The 20,528-nt window shown below is 42.8% G+C and overlaps 2 protein-coding genes across 2 annotated transcripts in view; one reads left to right on the forward strand and one right to left on the reverse strand.

Moving 5' to 3' along the window:
- PER3 (period circadian regulator 3) overlaps positions 1–11,820 on the forward strand; it is a 59,905-nt gene extending 48,085 nt beyond the window's left edge. Inside the window, 3 exon segments of the mRNA XM_042951091.1 lie at positions 6,309–6,492; positions 7,276–7,426; positions 8,792–11,820. Of these exon segments, the coding sequence (XP_042807025.1) occupies positions 6,309–6,492; positions 7,276–7,426; positions 8,792–8,875 (419 nt within the window). The 3' untranslated portion in view covers positions 8,876–11,820.
- Positions 11,821–12,152: 332 nt separating this feature from the next.
- Positions 12,153–17,551, reverse strand: UTS2 (urotensin 2). Its single transcript, XM_042951090.1, has 4 exons — positions 17,452–17,551; positions 14,739–14,846; positions 13,224–13,267; positions 12,153–12,373 (listed from the first exon to the last, which is right to left on the reverse strand). The coding sequence occupies exons 1-4, from the start codon at positions 17,549–17,551 to the stop codon at positions 12,254–12,256; spliced, it is 372 nt and encodes a 123-aa protein (XP_042807024.1). The 3' UTR covers positions 12,153–12,253.
- Between the last annotated feature and the right edge of the window lie 2,977 nt (positions 17,552–20,528).

Raw genomic sequence — 20,528 nt, forward strand, 5'->3', positions numbered from 1 at the left:
TTTTGATGGTTTCCTGTCTCACATTTAGATCTTGTATCCATTTTGAATTTATTTTTGTGAATGGTATTAGAAAGTGGTCCAGGTTCATTCTGGATGTTGCTGTCCAGTTCTCCCAGCACCATTTGCTAAAGAGACTGTATTTTTTCCATTGGATACTCTTTCCTGCTTTGTCAAAGATTAGTTGGCCATATATTTGTGGGTCCATTTCTGGGTTTTCTATTCTTTCCATTGATCTGTGTGTCTGTTTTTGTGCCAGTACCATACTGTCTTGATGATTACAGCTTGTAATACAGGTTGAAGTCTGGGATTGTGATGCCTCCAGCTTTGGTTTTCTTCTTCAACATTACTTTGGCTATTGGGGGTCTTTTGTGGTTCCATACAAATTTTAGGATTGTTTGTTCTAGCTCTGTGAAGAATGCTGGTGTTATTTAGATAGGGATTGCATTGGATATGTAGATTGATTTGGGTAGTATCAACATTGTAAAAATATTTGTTTTTCTAATCCATGAACATGGAATATTTTTCCATTTCTTTGTGTCTTCTTCAATTTCTTCCATAAGCTTTCTATAGTTTTCAGTGTAGAGATCTTTTACCTCTTTGGTTGGGTTTATTCCTAGGCATTTTGTGGGTTTTGGTGCCATTTTAAGTGGGATCGATTCCTTGATATCTTTTTCTGTTGCTTCATCATTGGTGTATAGAAATGCAACTGACTTCTGTGCATTGATTTTATATCCTGCAACTTTGCTGAATTCATGTATCTGCTTTAGCAGTTTTTTTGGTGGAGTCTTTCCGGTTTTCCATGTAGAGTATCATGTAATCTGCAAAGAGTGAAAGTTTGACTTCTTTGCCAGTTTGGATGCCTTTTATTTCATTTTGTTGTCTGATTGCTGAGGCTAGGACTTCAAACAGTATATTGAATAACAGTGGTGAGAATGGACGTCCTGTGGCATTCTGATCATAGTGGGAGAGCTCTCAGTTTTTCCCCACTGAGGATGATATTAGCTGTGGGCCTTTCATATATGGCTTTTATGGTGTTAAGGCATGTTCCATCTGTCCCAACTTTCTTGAGGGTTTTTATCAAAAGATGCTGTATTTTGTCAAATGCTTTTTCTGCATCTATTGACAGGATCACATGGTTCTTATCCTTCCTTCTACTAATGTGGTATATAATGTTGATTGATTTGTGAATATTGAACCAGCCCTGCAGCCAAGGAATGAATCCCGCTTGATCATGATGGGTAATTCTTTTAAGGTACTGTTGAATTCAATTTGCTTATGTTTTGTTGAGAATTTTGGCATCTGTGTTCATTAGGGATTTTGGCCGGTAATTCTCCTTCTTAGTGGGTTCTTTGTCTGGTTTTGAATCAAGGTAATGCTGGCTTCATAGAATGAATTTGGAAGCTTTCCTTCCATTTCTATTTTTCGGAACTGTTTGAGAAGAATAGGTATTAACGTTGCTTTAAATGTCTGGTAGAATTCCCCTGGGAAGCCATTGGCCCAGGACTCTTATTTTTTTGGGAGATTTTTGATAACCCATTCAATTTTTTTGCTGGTTGTGAGTCTGTTCAAATTTTCTGTTTCTTCCATTTGAGTTTTGGTAGTCTGTGAGTGTCTAGGAATTTGTCCATTTCTTCCAGATTGTCCAGTTTGTTGGAATATTATTTCTCATAGTATATTCTCTTATAATTGTTTGTATTTTTGTGGTGTTAGTTATGATCTCTCCTCTTTGGTTTTTTATTTGATCTATTTGGGTCCTCTTTTTGGGAAGTCAGGCTAGGGGGTTATTAATTTGTTTATTCTTTCAAAAAACCAGCTCTTAGTTTCATTGATCTGTTCTGGGTTGTTTTTTTTTTTTTAATTCTATATTGTTTATTTCTGTTCTCATCTTTATTATTTCCCTTCTGCTGGCTTTGGGCTTTATTTGCTGCTGCTTTTCCAGCTCCTTTATGTGTAAGGTATGGTTGTGTATTTGGGAACTTTCTCGCTTCTTGAGATAGGCCTGAATTGCAATGTATTTTCCTCTTAGGACTGCCTTTGCTGCATCCCAAAGGGTTTGGACTGTTGTGCTTTCATTTTCATTTGCTTCCATATATTTTTAAATTTTTTCTTTCATTTCCTGGTTGACCCATTCATTCTTTCGTAGGATGTTCTTTAACCTCCATGTATTTGGGGGCTTTCCACATTTTTTCTTGGAGTTGGTTTCAAGTTTCATAGTGTTGTGATCTGAAAATATGCATGGTGTATCAGTCTTTTTGTACCTGTTGAGTACTGTTTTGTGACCCAAAATGTGATCTGTTTTGGGGAACGTTCCATGTGCACCTGAGAAGAATGTGTATTCTGCTGCTTTAGGATGAAATGTTCTGAATATATCTGTTAAGTCCATCTGGTCCAGAGTGTCATTCCGAACTGTTGTTTCCTTATTGATTTTCTCCTTGGATGATCTGTCCATGCTGTAAGTGGAGTATTTTATTAAAGACTACTACAGTTATGGTATAATTATCAATAAGTTTGCTTATGTTTGTGATGAATTGATTTATATATTTGGGTGCTTTCATGTTGGGGGCATCAGTATTTATAAGTGTTGGCTCTTCTTGATGGATAGACCCCTTAATTATGATATAATACCCTTCTTCATCTCTTGTTTCAGTATTTGTTTTAAAATCTAATTTGTCTTATATATAAGTGTGGCTACTCCAGCTTTCTTTTGATGTCCATTAGCATGATAGATGGTTCTCCATCCCCTCACTTACAGTCTGCAGGTAGCATCTGGTCTAAAATGAGTCTCTTGTAGGCAGCATATAGATGGATCTTGTTTTTTTATCCATTCTGATACCCTAGGTCTTTTGATTGGGGCATTTAGCCCATTTATATTCAGAGTGATTATTGAAAGATACAAATTTAAAATGTGTCATTGTGTTATCTGTAGATTTCATGTTTGTTGTGATGTCTCTGGTCCTTTGTAGTTTTTGCTGCTTTCCACTCACAGAGTCCCACTTAGGATCTCTTGCAGGGCTGGTTTAGTGGTTACAAACTCCTTTAGTTTTTGTTTGTCTGGGAAAGTCTTTCTCTCTCCTTCTATTCTGAATGACAGCATTACTGGATAAAGTATTCTTGGCTGCATATTTTTCCTATTCATCACATTGAATATTTCCTGCCACCCCCTTCTGGCCTGCCAAGTTTCAGGTCTGCTACTGACCTTACGTGTCTACCCTTGTAGGTTAAGGACCTTTTGTCCCTAGCTGCTTTCAGAACTCTATCTTTATCTTTGTATTTTGCCGGTTTTGCTATAACACGTGATGGTGTTGACCTGTTTTTGTTGATTTAGAAGGGAGATCTCTGTGCCTCTTGGACTTGGATGCCTGTTTCCTTCCCCAGATTAGGGAAGTTCTCAGCTATAATTTGTTCAAGTAAGTCCTCTGCCCCTTTCTGTCTTCTTCTCCTGGAACTCCTATGGTACGGATATTATTTTGTTTCATTGAATCACTTAGGTCTCTCGTTCTCCCCTCGTGGTCTAGTAATTTCCTTTCCCTCTTTTTTTCCACTTCATCATTTTACATAATCATAATTTTATCTTCTATTTCAGCTATTCTCTTCTCTGCTTCTTCCATCCTTGCTGTCACTGTATCTGGTTTATTTTGTATCTGAGTTATAGCATTTTTTAATTCACTGTGACTAGTTCTTAGGTCTTTGATCTCTGCAGCAAGAGATTCTCTGGTGTCTTACGCGCTTTTCTCAAGCCCAGCTATTAGTCTTATGACTGTTACTCTAAATTCTTCTTCAGACATACTGTTTGTACCTGTTGTGAGCAATTATCTGGCTGTGATTTCTTCCTAAACTTTCTTTTGGGGATAATTCCTCCGTTTTGTCATTTTGGGTAAGTTTCTGTCTTTTGCGTGTTTTAAAAGCTTGTTATAGGTCCTGCATCTGCAAGAACTACTATAGTAAAAAGGGGTCATGCACTGTCCAGGGCCTTGCACTTCAGGAAGTATTTCTGGTGTCTGCTGTGTGCATGCTGTTCTTATGTTTTGGCCGCTGTGTCCCACTGGTCAGCCCTCTGCAGAGCTCCTTCTTGCTCGTAGTGGTGGAGTGTTTGGACCTTCAACCAGGTGTGCTTTGATTTGTTTACTGAAGTGACCCTGGGGAAAAAAAAAGGAAAGGGGGGTGGGGAAGCCTGGTCCCATAAAAAGAGAAAAATGAAAGAAGACCAGAGAATCAAAAACCATAAGGCTAAATCCAGAGAAAGAGAAAGGAAGATAAAAAAGAAGAAACAGAAAAGGTATAAAAAGAATAGAATGAAAATGCCTAATCAAACATATATATATATGTGTATGTACACACACACACACACACACACACATACATACACATATATATACAAATCAGAAACTGTGAGCCCAATTCCAAAAGAAAAAAAGAAGAGGGTAGAAAGAAAAGAAAAAAAAAAACAGTTGCCTGTTGGTGCCTGGGACCAGCGGCTGTGCTGGTTTGGGGGAGGGGCCGTCTGGTTTGCTCAGTGTCAGTCCCACTCCTGTAGATAAGCAGTTACCAGTTATGGAGGGGTGGGTTTTGGTGTAAGCAGGTCCCACTTCCACTGGGGGCCACTGTGCTGCTTCCTGAACCCCCACCCTCTTGATGATGGGGAGAAAAATGGCAACACCCTAGTCTCTGCTCCCCGGACCAGGTGTCTCAAACCATGCTATTCAAGCGGCCCTCACAGAGTAGCGTGGGCAGCAGGCTTGTCCTGCTCCACAGTCTCCCGTGCCTTCTAGGCCTTCCAGTGTCTTCAAGGATCCTGCACTGCCCAGACCCTGTTCTGGAATAGCGCCACCCCGCCCCGCTGATAAAAGGCCTTTGGCTGGTACCTTCAGGGTCTTTTGTCCTTGGGGAGGCAATAATCCCTTTTCTCCAAGTATTCCAGGAAGGGGACCGTTCTCTCCCAGTGCGCCCCTGAGATCGCTACACCGCACTCTGCACTCCGGCCGGCTTCCTACCTCCTGGGAGCATGGTCCATGGCTCCCAGCTTTGCTCCAGCTTTGCTCCAGAGAAAGTCACATACTTCCAAACCTCCGAGTTTCAGCGCCTAAGACTGTTTGCAAAACAGAAATCGGCACTCTCTGTATTTCTCGTTCCCCAGTCCGTGATCCAGAGACTTTTTCTTCTTGTAGTAACTTGAGGCTGACTTTTACAACTCCCCTTTCTCTCCCTTTTATCTCTGCACAGAAGGGATTCCCTCCCCTGTGTGCCTATGCCGTTTTGTCTCCCCCGATTCACACACACACACCTCAGTCCCGCCAAACTGTCCCCCTCCAACTGTGGAGACCCTTCTGCCACTCTGCAGCTCCATTTCCTGGGTGTTCCAAGTGCTCTGACCTCAATACAGTTGTTTTGAGGGATGAGGAAAATCCCGGTCCTCCCACTTCTCCACCATCTTCGCCCACGTACTTACTCTTTAAAAAATTAGGGAGGTACTTTTGTTTGCTTTGTTTTTGTTTTTTGGGGCGGGGTCTTCTGGGTTTTTGTTTCAAAGTTGACGAGAAGGATCTAGAAGAGTCGATGCGAGTTAGGAAAGGAATGATTTGCAAGGCTCCATAGCAGCCATAAAGGAATGGGCCTTGGGATGGGTGGATACCTCTCTGTTGTAACAGGAGGAGGTGAGGAGAGAGTGCAGATATGAGTAAGCTTGTGTTTAGTGTCAGTAATGACGTTTTCAATAGGTGAGAGTCAGGGAACGGAGACGTGGAGAACAGTCATTGCCAGGATGGGCTGGCCAGAGACTGTAGCAGGATTACCCAGCTTTGTGTGATCCTTGTGGTGATGACGGATCGGTGTACCCAATGATAAATGACTTTATCCCTATCTTTGGTTACTTGGGTTTACATAAGAACAGAACTGTCGGCTTTATGAGAATTGACATTTTGATAGTGTGAAAAATGAGAGGGAAAAAGAAATCTCAGGTGTTGTAAAGAGCGTGACTGAATGACGGACTGTGGGCTGAAGGGTCGGGGCACTTTGTAGTTGGCGCACTTGAACAAGCAGACGGGCAGGCAAGCTGAGGTGTTCGTGATTTTGGAGCCGACCTGGAGCATCTCCAGGTGATGAGAAGGAGTGAGGTGTGGCCTTGAGCGTGGACAGCTCGGGAGGAGTGAGAGGGACATCTAGGGAAGGCGGAGGAGCCAAGGGGGTCACCGGGGACCACTGCTGGGTGATGGCGAAGACCGTCAGCTGGTTGCCACAGGGGGAAGAATGAGTTTGGCAAATCTGCCCCCAACAGTGTCTCCTAATCTATAATTGTTGTTGATGTTCGATAGGAAGCAGTGACCACAGTATATACTCCACCAGTGGTGATTATTCTTCTGAAATCACCTCAGAGGGACAGCAGTCTCAGGATGTACAGAAGAAAGAAACATTTCCCAATTTTGCTGAAGAGTCCATGTGGAGAATGATAAAACAGACATCTGAGTACATTCTAATGACATATCAGGTACCTGAGAGGTAAGAAAGCACTTTAAAAGACCCACTTTTATTTAAAGTTTATTTAGAGAGAGAGAGAGACAGAGCGTGAGCAGGGGAGGGGCACAGAGAGGGGCACAGAGAATCCCAAGCAGGCTCTGCGCTTACAGGAACTCAGTCTCACGATCTGTGAGATTGTGACCTGAACCAGAGCCAACAGTCGGACGCTTAACCGACTGAGCCACCCAGGTGCCCTCAAGGACCCCCCTTTTAAATGGGGTTTTTTAAAGAAACTTTTATGGTTTTTTAAGTGTATTGTTTAATACAAAGTGATTTTTAACTTCTGTTTTTATAGATGTTCCTACAGAAATGTATTTTCACATTCATTCGTTTGAAGTTAAATGATGAATGATCCCGGAACAGTGGCTGTAGTGTCAATGCCGTGCACACTCAGATCCACACCGCACCAACGTGTGCATCATGAGACCAGAAAACAAAGACAGCACCGCTTCCCCAGGTGGCACACACATACAAGAACTTTTCTCTTTAGACGCTGAATTTTTCGCATTCTGAGAGAAGAGAGTTGCTGAGGGAAAGCTGTGTCTTGCGTCTGCCCCATTCAGGTGCTGGTACAGATGCTTTCTCCAAGAGAAAGAGCTCTCGCTTCACCAGCTTGACCAAGAGCTGATTCAGTTCTTTGTTTAATGGGCACGTTGTATATTAGCAAGAGATAGAAAGTATATCACAGACCCAAACAGAGCTGTTCATGGATCACACGAGAACCCTGTGCCTTATTCAGGACTGAGGTCGCTTGTCTGTCCACAGGGTGAAAGAGACCGTGCTGAAAGGGGACCTGGAGAGGCTGGCGGGCATGCGGCCGCGGCAACCCCAGTTTTCACGCGCGCAGAGGGAGGAGCTGGCCAAGGTGCACTCTTGGATTCAGAGTCAGACTGTCCCTCGAGAAATAGACATCCAGGTAAGCACAGTGACAACAGCTGTCATTCCTGGATGTTTTTCTGTGCCAGGTAGTGCTCGAGGCACTTAATACTCATTGCACGATCCCACCAAAAATTACAACCCTCACAGCTACTTTTGCAGTAGCTTTACTATCCCTGCTTTACCAACAAACAACACAGTCATGTATACAGATGTTGGACACTTTATATATGGCTGACAGTCCCTCTGATTTTGAATACAGGTCTCTTTGACTGCAAGTGTTTTTACCAGTTGGAATGTTCTGGGACACCTGCATGATACATGATTGGCAAGGGAGGAGAGGACCAAGGGACTTGCATTTCATATATGCAGGTATGTTTGAACAGAGTTAAAACTCAAGGTGTAAGATTCACACCAGAGGTAGTCTTCATACCTGGCAGGAATTTCCGTGAGCCCAGGTGCTGTTTTGTTGTTGCGAGATCTTCTCAGTGAGATCATATGTGAGCGGCCTAGACAGTGGAGTTTTGACTTGCTCGTGGTCCTGATGGTGGCTCCGTGGAATGATTGTGACAGTTGTAATGAGCTCTGTATTCCCACAAGTGTTGAGATGCAGGAGGTGATAATGTGTGAAGTTAAAAATTATGGTAAGATAAAAAAAAAAATTTTTTTTAAAGGGCTCTGCACTAATAGCATGGATCCTACTTGGGATTTTCTCTCTCTCTCTCTCTCTCTGCCCTTCCCCCACTCATTCATTTTCTCTCTTTCTCTCTCTCTCTCAAAATAAATAAACATCAGAAAAACTTAATTTAAAAACTATGATAAGAGAAGAAAGCTAAGCACTCAAAACACTGTGGTATTAGGGCTTCTGAAGTAAACAAGTGCCGGAAGCCTCCCCACCGCCTGTTTTTAAAGAAAGGAATGAGTGCCCACAAAGTAAGGAAGGTTAGATACAGTAGTGCCAACAGCAGGAGCTGAGCTGGGCACTCCACGTGTCTTCATTCGTAAGACAATTTGTGGGTTCGAGCCCCGTGTTGGGCTCTGCGCTGACAGTGTGGAAGCCTTCTTGAGATTTTATCTCTCTCTCTCTCTCCCTCTTTCTCTCTGCCCCTCCCCTGCTCATGTGTGCATGCGCTCTCTCTCCCTCTCTCTCAAGTAAACTTTAAAAACTAAAATACTATTTGTGTGCTTTTGTACGAGTATACGGATGAGCTTCAAAATAAGCAAAAGTAGGTAAACAACTGTCATTTACCTTTTAATAATAAGGAACGACCTGTAATACAGACGATTCTTAGGCATGAATTGAATAAATTGGGGAATGAGATGGGTGCTTGGCCAGCATTTTACTGATTGTAAGACTTTCCAGACGACATCATGTCCTCTTGCCTGCTCTTGTTCTCTCTTGGAGGGCTGTGTCACCTGCGAAAGCAAAGACTCCCTTGGTGACGCCGCAGAGTCCTGTGGTCAAGCTCCAGCAGCAAACGGCAGTTGAGTGGCCACAGAGATGGCACCTGCCGGACAAGCAGACCTCTTGGTGTGTCTCTTTAACCCCTGACTCCTACATGGCCATGAAGCTATCGGTGAATGTGAAGGTTTTCCCTTCTGGACTTTTTAACAGGCATCATTTTTCTGAAACAGACGTTGTATATACCGTCTTTCATTCCTGTGTTCCTGGTGTATTAAAGCTGTCAGTCAGCTTCTCTTTCTGGTTGGCCATCCTCTGAGCAGATTGGATGGCCTCTAGAGAGGTGCGTGCACAGCGACACTTGACTTCGGGTGTCACCCAAAATGGATGGTAGTTAGAAGTATGGCTACAAGTAGCCCCGAACGTTAGCCTTGTTTATTTCGTTCTGTTGTTACGTGGATCATTTTCCTGTGGGAGGACGTAGGACGTCCCATCTGCAGGCCGTATACTGTTCGGAATGGTTTCCGTAAGTTGCGTACTTTCATGCGGCCTGTGCACAACTTGGTGCTTCCCCCCGAGATTAAGAGGAGACGTTCCGCTTCCTCACGAGGCCAGGTCACTTCAGTATTTACCAGTGTTAGAAAATACCGCCCATCGGTACACTGGGAATAGCTGGCTTTTAGGTTTGGATTCTGAGCTTTATTCCTATAGATGCCTTTCCTTTTAATTTTCCACCTTCCACTGAAATTCCCAAAGTCTTATCTTAAAAACCAGTCTACTTACAATGAGCTTATTTCTTGGGGTTAAGTTAGCTTTTGCATGTGTAACATTAAAACAAAAAGAGCTCTTCACTCAACCAGTGGCATTCTCCTTTTAAAGGTTCTGGTTTTTAAAATAACGATTGTGAAGAGTTTCAGAAGTGACGTAAGAAATAATGCTCTTCCTTTATGCCTATGTGTTTGAACGTTGTCTCACCAAAACTAACACTTAACTCTTTCTTTCCAACCAACTTACACACAAGAGGTCTGTCCGTCTTTGCCAGAGGTCTGTAAGTGCCGTGGTGGCTTCCCGGTGACAGCCGCGGTTCACGGGAGCTCCGTGGTCCTCACGGGGGTGCAGCGTGGCCGCAGATCAGTGCTTCCTACTCCGGCCCAGATGGTGTTTGTGAAGAAGTGAGTGGGTTGTTTACTTGCTAAGTCCCTGTTCTCGAGAGAAATCCGTGATTCCTGCCCAGACTTGGAGGGACTCATGCGGTTCACACCCACACAGATCAGAAAGGAATAGAAGCAAAGGAGCAGGACCTTCTATCTTTTATATAACAGACTGACTGATCTTTCGTGTTTTGTTGCTTTGTTTCAAGCAAACTCTCTTCCTCCCTCCAAGTTTGATACCTTTTGTAAAGTACATATAACTGATAATAATTAGGAGACTCGACCTCTTCATCCGTGAGGACTGCGGAGCCCTGATTCTCAATTCCCGTAGCTCAGGTGTCCTTTCTAAAGTAGAGTTTTCTGGAGGGTGAGTCCATCTTAAGGTGTCAGAACCATTTTCAGATGCTAAGCAGTTCCATGCAAATATGGAACTGTCATTTTCTACTCCATCCTGATCATTCAGTGATTTCTGAAGTCCTCGTCATCTTGGTCAAGTTGTGTGGCATTTTTACCCTTGGTGAAAAATCAACTTTAGAAAAACTAACCAGCCTGGGTACTGTCCATCAGTGTAGTCATTGCGACCTTCTGTAGGGATAAAAGTTTTAATTTGTACAAATCAAAACTGATGTGTGGCTCTCAGGGGCCACTCTGCTTCATGCAGCCCGTTTGAAACCTTACGTTCTCTAATAATGGAAGCGCCTTTGTCTGGATGTTCGTTTTACCTGCGTTTGCTGATTTCTTTACCTTCGTACACATCTTATAGCACAAATATTATGCCAGATTTGGTATGAAACCGGTGCTTGTTGTAGGCAGATCTGTAGTAGCGCTGAGTTTATAATTTTCATATGTTGACAAGTAGACTAGTTGGCGTATTCAGAGATTGTACCGCGAAGCTCGCACTGCTGGAGGGGAGAGGGCACGCTCAGCAGTGACACTGCTGCCCCCCAGGGGTGCTCTACCAACCTTTATATATACTTCATTGTTGGGGTTTATTAACTTTTTGTATGAATAACTACAGAAATTGGTAATACGTGTCTGTACTATAGGCTTCGATGTTTACAAAAATGTTACCCAGAAGGTGATTATTTTCTTGGATATGAGGTCAAGATTTTTGAAAAACACAATGCTGTGGGAATGGAGTCATTTTGCAATTAAGTAAAAACTTCGTTATAACTCACAAGGTAAATTTAATCCAAATTGAAATTTTGTTTCAGGTGAACTTACAATTAACTGTGTGAATTTACTTGTTTTTAATGGTTATTAATATTTCAATCAGGTATCTTTTTTAAGGAAAAACATAAACTGTACATGCAGAACTGGAGACGTTTTTTTGCACTGTGTCAGTAAACCTTTGTACACACGCATTCACAGAGTGTAAGTTGGTGTGTGCACACACACATTAGCGGGTTTTAAAAATTAACAAACGGGCTCTTCCTTCCATTCTGTGATCCTAAACCCGCCTCAGCCTCCTTCCCTGTATAGGAGACGATCCCCGAGTCAGCGAGCTGCACATCTGCAGCTCACAGGAACCGAGAGCAAGCATGTGTCTCTGTTAAGAGTTTAAAGCTCAGGGACAGGGGATTTGAGCACGTGAACCCACCCCATCAGAAACTGAGGAGAATTCAGACCGCTCCCAGCCCGCATCTACACATCCTTCACTCTAGAGACTTTTCCACGACAAGATGTGGTTTTTTTAAGTGATGATACCGTATGTCGTCATTTTTAAGGGTTGAGGGGACACGCAGGAAAGGTAATGTTTAAGTGAGTTGTAGTTTAACGGTTTCAACTAAATTGCATTTTTGTGACTTTTCTGCTTAGTATTTGCTTCTGTTAATTTTATTAGCTTTACTTTTCAATTTTCAGAGAGTTCTTTATAAATTCACGAAGGGGTGCTGGGGTGGCTTAGTTGGCTAAGCGTCTAACTCTTGATTTCGACTCCAGTTATGATCTCATAGTTTGTGGGATCGAGCCCCATGTTGGACTCTGGGCTGACAGTGTGGAGCCTGCTTTCTCTCTCTCTCTCCTTCTTTCTCTGCCCCTCCACTATTCATGCACACTCTCTGTCTCAAAAATGAATAAATATTTTTTAAAAATAAATCGATGGAAAGAAAAATTATAAATGTTCAGGGCCTGTTTATAAATAAAATGACCACTCATGGTATTTGCAAAACATAGAGGATTTATTTTTCCAAATAGTCATGAGTGGGGTGTAGTTCGCTTAGTTTTTTTCTATGCTGTTTTCAAGTCAGACATTTTTATTTTTAACTTTCTAAGGTGGTTGTTTCTGAGTTGACTAATAGATGTTCATTTTACTTCAGACACAGTATTTCCAGAAGCATTCAGAGGGAGATCCACGTTTCTTATATTGCTTCCTGATTCTGGCCAAAAGATGACTCAGGAAAATGTTAGGATCTTGTCCAAAGAAAGCTTGAAACTAAAACAATACACAAAAACAAAAAACATAGGTTATCAATGAATTAAGATCGCTGCAAGAAAAAGGAACTGTAGTTAAGACATAGGACCTTTGAAAATCGTTTGCCATTGTAATTGCAGTATGAACCCAGAGTATGGCTCTGGAAGGGCTCCCTGTGCCCAGCCAGGGGTCCACCAAGTCTGTGTAGCCCTCTGATGGCCATGAAGTTTCCTAAGCCCTCACTGACCTCTTTCTGTTTAAATAATGTCAGTAACATGTTCTGTACAGTTACCATCTTGTGTGTAAAATAGGGCTTGTATTTCCCCTGAAATTTACCTATTTAAGCGTGGACCCTTCGGTTTGTTTTTATTGTAGAATTTCATGAGCAAATCCTCCTAATTACCTTTGTGATTTTAGAGTCTTTAACCATAATCCTTCCACTCATAAACATCTGAATGATAACTTTTAGTCACATGCAGAAGCTACACCAGCCCCTTCTGGGGGGGTTCATCCCTGTTGGGACCTCAGGTGGTGAACACCATCTCCAGGATCGAGTGTTTCCAGTGTATTTTTATAAGGATGTTACTGGGCACTAAGCCAAAAAACAAAACAAAACAACAACAACAACAAAAACGGTCTCTGGTCAAATGTTTGGGGAGAGCTTGGTTAAAGTTGAGCACTGAATAAGGTCTGTTAGGCACATTTTATACACATCAAAACTTAGAAAAAACATGCTCCAAGATAACACTGATTGGCCAGTTACTTGAAGGCGTGATTTCTACCCCGAACGCTACCCAGTTCAAGAATGTAGGATCCTCTAAAGTCAAGGTGTAAAATGCCTCACCCAGCTCTCCTAAATATGGTCACTTACCTGTCTCATACCTCCTCGCGGGTTAGCAGTGCCAGTACCGAGACCTGGAAAACAGTGTTTGAAAACCATTCATCATCAGATCTGTGGTTTCTATTTAATGCTTGTCTTATTTAAAACACACAAAATAGAGTATTACTGAGTCGTGCCTAGTTTCTGATCTCCCTGTTTTCACTCTGCAGCAATATTTACCTGAAGGCTGCTGGGCAAGTACCCTTGTGCTTGTCTCTGATGGAGTTCACAGAGGGTGCTGTGTTCTCCCCAGTAGTCCACTCAAAACATTTTACATGAATGAACTTCTATTAAACAGTGTCTATTAAAGGCTCCATTTTGTTTCCAAAATGTTTTGAGCCTTGGTGTCATTGCTCAGTGGAATCCAGTTGGAGAAACTAGTAAGAGCTAACATTTTGTCGATAACTGCGTGTGATTGCGGTGAGCATTTCACTTGCATTTTCTCATTGACTTCACAAGAGCCCCATGAGGTGGATATTTGTATGAATCCTGTTTACTGGTGATGAAACTGAGGTACCAGAAGATTAAGTAATTTGCATAAGATTTTAACAAGTAGAAACCCAGAATTTAAATTTGCATTTATTGGGCCCCACATCAGGCTCTGCGCTGACAGCACGGAGTCTGCTTAGGATTCTCTTTTTCCTCCCCTTCGCTCTGTCCCTCCCTTGCGTGCACATGCGCTCTCTCTCTCTCTCTCTCTCTCTCTCTCTCTCTTAAAATAAATAAACATTTTAGGGGCGCTTGGGTGGCTCAGTCGGTTGAGCGTCCGACTTCGGCTCAGGTCATGATCTCACGGTCCGTGAGTTCGAGCCCCGCGTCAGGCTCTGTGCTGACAGCTCAGAGCCTGGAGCCTGCTTAGGATTCTGTGTCTCCCTCTCTCTCTGACGCTCCCCATTCATGCTCTCTCTCTGTCTAAAAAATAAACATTAAATAAATGAACAAACAAACAAACATTTTTAAAAAAATAAATAGGGGCGCCTGGGTGGCTCAGTCAGTTAAGCATCCGACTTCGGCTCAGGTCATGATCTCACGGTCTGTGAGTTTGAGCCCCACGTTGGGCTCTGTGCTGACAGCTCAGAGCCTGGAGCCTGGTTCAGATTCTGTGTCTCCCTCTCTCTCTGCCCCTCCCCTGCTCATGCTCTGTCTCTCTCTCTCTCAAAAATAAATTAACATTAAAAAATTTTTAAAAAAATAAAATTGCACTTATTGGGAATGGATAACACCCTCCTTCCTCTCCAAAATAAATGTGTACAGAAAAAAAAATGTAGATATGCTGAGGTACCAAGGAGAGCATGATGCTTGCAAGGAGTTGGTGAGAAAGAGAAAACACCAAATTGCAGAGGAGTCTTTACACCAGAAGCGGAGAGTGTTGGGCAGTTTATTAGCATGTTTTATAGAACATCTTTCTATTCCAAAACAGGTTTTTACCTCACATAGTGGATGAGAATAGAGAGTAATTCAGTAGCAATAAAATCAGACAGCCTGTACACGCATGAATTATTTTACCTGCTTTCCTAAGACTGTCGCCTCTCTCTGCCCCTAACGTCTCCAGCATTTGCAGGAGGGACACTCTTTCCAGTTCATCCAAGGTTGATCTTGCATCTCCATCAGGTGCTACACAGAGTAATAGAAGAGGTTAGTAGCTTGGTTCGTCAATTACTTCTGTTCCCTGTTGTCTTTTGGGGGCTCGAGGACAGAGAGAGAACACTAGAAATTCCCCAAATGCTAAGTTCGTGATTTGTCAGTGGTGTTTTAACAAAGAGGTGGAAATGCTGTGATCCGATTCGCAAGCTGGCAGGCCAGACAGTCAAGAGGAGTGGATCTAATTCTGACTCTCTTCTGCCTTGTGTGATTTTGCCAAGCCGCTCGGCTGCCTTGAATAGTTGAGTGGAGCTGAGCCACAGGACCAATTAACATTTCCACCGGGGTGCCAGGGTGGCTCAGTTGGTTAAGCATCTGACTTGGGCTCAGGTCATGATCTTGCAGTTCATGGGATCAAGCCCTGCGTTGGGCATTGTGCTGACAGCTCAGAGCCTGGAGCCTGCTTTGGATACTGTGTCTCCCTCTCTCTGCCACCCCCCCCCCCCAACTTGTGCTCTATCTTAAAAATAAACATTAAGAAAAATTTTTTTAATTTGAAGAATTTGTTAAAAAAGAGTTTCCACTTGAAAAAGTAGTTCTTTTTTGTTCCTATTTATCTACTGTCTATTGCCGCAATTATTGAGTTATTATTATTATTGAATATAATAATAAGAAAAAACCTTAAAATACTCTTTAAATACTTTGATAGTAATAACATTTTTAATGTGAAATGTCAGTCTAATGGCATGTAAGAGGTGCGGTATGTGTGTATAAGATGCGTAGGAATGTGCGTGCACGGCGTGCGGAATGAGCGTGGAAGGTGGGAGGCGTACTAAGCGGGCACTTGGCTCCCGGAAGGCTCTCTTGGCCGGCAGCCGCACTCTGAGATCAGAGGCTCCGGGAGTCCTGGAATACCCGCCTGCTGGCCGCTTCCAGATGCTCAGCTACAACCTTGACTGGAAGACAACGCACTGAAACCATCATGACGGCATCTGAGCACATTCACAGCATTTCTGAAGATTATTCATGAAAATCTATAAAATTTGACCACGTGTAACTGGGTGTGTAATGAAGGCTCATTTATGTCAAAACAAATACATTAGAAAAGTTTAGGCAAGAACTTGAAGGCAGGCTGCCACCTGTTTAGAATTTGAATACGATGCTACACTGACCTACATTTTAAAAAATCAGAATAGGGGCTCCTGGATGGCTCAGTCGGTTAAGCGTCTGACTTTGACTCAGGTCATGATCTCACGTTTCGTGGGTTCGAGCCCCGCATTGGGCTCTGTGCGGACAGCTCAGAGCCTGGAGCCTCTGTCAGATACTGTGTTTCCCTCTCTGTCTCTGCCCCTCCCCATACTGTGTCTCTCTCTGTCTCTCAAAAATAAATGTTAAGTTTGTTTTTAAAAAATCATAATACATTTTTTAAATGTATGATTTTAAAAAATCTTAATACAGAGTACATTTTTGAAGGGGACAGAACTCTCTGAATAGTCAATCTTGATTTCATCCTGTGCTTGCTTTCCAATGTTCTTTTTAAATAGCAGAGATTCAGTAAAGTCAACGCCTGTTTTTTATTTTTATTTTTATTTTTATTTTTTTTAGAACGTGAACAGGGCAGAGGGGCGGAAGGAGAGAGAGAATCTCTAGGCAGGCTCCACACTCAGCACAGAGCCCAACACGGGGCCTGATCCCACGACCCTGAGATCAAGACCTGAGCCGAAATCAAGAGTCAGACACTCAACCAACTAAGCCTCCCAGGTGCCTCTCAATGCCTGTTTTTGACCATCGATGTGACTGACAGGAGGTCACGGGCTGTGCCAGCTCATGGACACAGATGACTGACCAACAAGGCTTTTGCTGATTGTCAAAAAGCATCTTGGGAGAAACCTTAGAGACAAGAAATTATAAAATCAATGGTCCAGAAGGGTTTTCCTCTGCACTTAAAATTTTAAGTCTAAAAGTACCCCAAATGAAAGGCAAGATAAAATCCAGTTAAAGTTTTAGTGGAAACTAATAACCAAGCATCAGCCTTTTCATTTCTGAAACTAAATTAAGAGGAAATAGCAAAATAAGTATCTGCTTGACTGATTTTTTTTTAAAAATTCGACTTACACTCGATCTGAATGGAACATAAATCAAAAGGACAAGATACTTGTACCTGGAAATCGGTGTCATCCCAAGCTCTGGATTGTCATTTTTGTATTTTTTAATATTTTTGTTTCATATAACACATGTCAGGTGATTACTTTTTAACTTAATATAAAATAGTTTTAATCTACAATTGGAACAACCAAATTCTACATCCAACCAGTTCGTTTAAAATAGAAACTAAGAGTAATGATGTTTTCAGTGTAGTACAGTTTTTAAAATTGGAAAAAAAAACAACCAAAACAACATTTTTAGGTTACAGAAGTGACATGAATTAAGCAAAGCCACCCCTTCGACCCCTATGTTTTAGAAAGAAAGTAAAAAACCTACAATGTGCCGTAAGGATCCTCTAGTATTCTATGCATAGCTAAGACTTAATTTAGCAAGACTCCTTCAAGCAAGAATTCCCGTCCTTATCTCCAACTTTGCATATGAGACCCTCAAAGACTCTTCCATGACTAACATAAAGGGGACAAATCCATCTTACCTGAGAGCTTCAGAGCCTCTTCCCTGGAGTCAGGGACGGGCAGAGAGAAGAGAGGTTGTAAGCATCCTATGAAAAGCAGACAAGAAACCAGCTTGTGCATGCTTGGCAAGAGACAGAAGTCTTCCTTCTTGGCTTCTGTTGCTCAGAACTTTCAACTTGCTCCTCATTCTGTGATCGGCGATTATATATATGATCCTATGACTCATATCACCCCCCTCCAAAAAATTAAATTTATTGGCTATGGAGGCTAAAAGGCAATCACTTTGCATTGATGTAATTTTTCAAGGTTAACAACTCATAGACAATAAATTTGCTGTCATTGCCTAGTGTACAAAGTAGGCATTATATAAAGACAGAACAGTTAGGTTTATAAATCTGGCCAAAAGAGTAACTGAGAGCAATAAATCATAAATTCAAGGAAGGGTAGCATCGGGGTTGAAGTGGCCAAGGTGAAGACCTGGGTTGATGAGTCCCAGCAGGCATGATTCAGGCGTGACCTGGAATATGTTGCTCTCCCTTTTTGTAACCTCTCAAGAATGATAGATGAACTGTCTTGTTGTGTCGGGGGCTTCCATGCCCAAAGAATGACAATGTCCAGATTGAAACTTAAAATCAGTTCTTTACTTTAGTGAAGATAAGTTAAAATGCACAGCAAACATTTGGGCCCAAAGCAGCCTTAAATTACAATATTCTCCATCAAGGAGGGATAGAGCACAAACCTGAAACCCTCGCTGATCAATATTCCCCGCGTCTGACTGTTGCCTTGCACTCCCACTCTGCCCCACCGGCATCCACACAGCACAGGGGTGCCTCTGACACACAAGTATGATCATGTCAGGTCCTTGCTCAAAACCCTCGATGGACCTGAAATAAAAGCTAAAACTACAGAATGACTAGGGGAAAAAAAAACAAAAAACAAAAAACAACCCATGAGCCCCTCCACAACCTTGGGGTAGACAGACATTTCTTAGCCGAGACACCAACCACATAAGAAACGGATAGACCCGACTGCACCGGGATTAGAAACATCTGCTCTTTGCCAGATGCTGGTAAGAAAATGAAACGACCAGCCACTGCTGCAAGAAAATAGTCACAAAACAGGTCCCTGATGCAAGACTTCTCTGTAGATACAAAATGTGTATAAAGAATTGCAACTCAATAAGCCAATAACCCAAGTAAAGGAGTGAACACCTACTCCACAGCTGTAAGTAGTATACAGAAGGTGTATAAGGACATGAGGAAATCATTGGAATCAGCATTGATTCCATCAGAGAAATGCAAATGAAGATCACAGTGAGGGGCTACCATGCACCCACCACAGCAGCTGCAGCCGAGAAGACCGACAATCCCAGGTGTTGGCGAAGGCGCAGGGCCCGTGGGGAAACAAAACAGCACAACCGGCAGGCTTGGGTGGTTCAGTCAGTTGAGCATCCGGCTCTTGATTTTGGCTCAGGTCACGATCTCCCAGCTTGTGAGTTCCAGCCCCGCGCTGGGCTCTGCGCTTGGAAGTGTGGAACTTGCATAGGATTACTTCTCTCTCTCTCTCTCTCTCTCTCTCTCTCTCTCTCTCCCTCCCCTGCTAGTGCTCTCTCTCTCCCTCTCAAAATAAATAAACTTAAAAAAAAAAAAAAAACGGCACAACCTCCCTGTTTGTAACTTTCTTGTAAAGTTAAACATACATTAAAGTGTGCAACCCAGAAAGCCTGCCGCTAGACTATGCTAGGTCTACAGATGCTCAAGCGAAATGAATACATAGACCCGAGGAACGCTTGTATGCAAACACTCACAGCAGCTTTGTTCATAATAGCAGAAAACTGCAAACAACGCAGTGTCCATCCACAGACGCATGGACGAATAAACCGTGCTAAATCCTATGAGGAGGATTCTGCTTAACAACACAAGGGAACTGCTGATAAACACGACGTGATGATAAAAACACAAAAATTTTATGCTGAGCAAACTAAGCCAGACCTCGGAAAGCACATGCGGCATGATTCCACATAAATGAAGTTCTAGAACTTGCAGCACACTCCAGTGGGAGGCAGAGGGTTGACTGTGCAGAGACTAGGGCACCCACTGGGGTAATGAAAATGTTCTATCTTGACCAAGGCAACAGGTACATAGTTATATATACATTGACCAAAACTCAGACTATATACTTAACGTGGGTGCATTTGATTGTATGTAAATGATACCTGAATAAGGGTGACTGCGTTTGAAATCTCCCTTGGCTCCAGGTTCATGTTTCACGTCTTCCAACACCACTCTCCCCTACAGCTAAACTCTACTGCTTCCTGAACACATCCCTGCCACAGGACCTTTGCAATGACTGCTGCCGCCTGAAACGGTCTTTGTTCCGACATGTGCCTGGCTCTCTTCCTCACCTCCTTCACGTGTTTGCTAGAACGCTACCTCCTACGTGAGTCCGTCCCTGACCCTGCTGCTTAAAAATTGCAACAAAGCTGCCCACGACCTTAACCATCTCCCGCCTCGCTCTATTTGTCCCATTGCACTAAGCGCCTTCCAGCACGGTTACATATTTTAGGTCATTATTTGTACCTGGTAGGCACTCAGTAAATACCTGTGAAATCAACATGTGGGGCGCCAAAGTGTCAGGCCTTGTTTCAGGGGAAGGATGGTAAGTTTCTACTCTTGTGAACTTTCTAACTGGAGGTAACAGACAACAAAATGAATATTTGCCATGATAGTTTTTTGTTGCTATGATGAGGAGTAAAGCATAGTGGTGGCACCTGGGTGGCTCAGTTGGTTAAACGTCTGACTCTTGATTTCGGTTCAGGTCATGATCACACGGTTCGTGAGTTCAAGCCCCACATTGGGCTCTGTGCTGGCAGTGTAGAGCCTGCTTGGGATTCTGTCTCTCCCTCCCTCCCTCCCTCCCTCTCTGCCCCTTTCCAGCTCATGCTGTCTCTGTCTCTGAAAATAAATAAAAACTTAAAAAAAAAAAAAAAAAGAATAAAGCATAGCAGGGAGACCATGCAGTGAGACAGGCAGTCAGGGAAGATGTTAGTTCAGACAGGACAGTCGGGTGGCCTCCGGGAAGGGGACATTTGAGCAGA

Source organism: Panthera leo, chromosome C1, assembly GCF_018350215.1.
Source record: "Panthera leo isolate Ple1 chromosome C1, P.leo_Ple1_pat1.1, whole genome shotgun sequence".
NCBI classification, from domain to species: Eukaryota; Metazoa; Chordata; class Mammalia; order Carnivora; family Felidae; genus Panthera; species Panthera leo.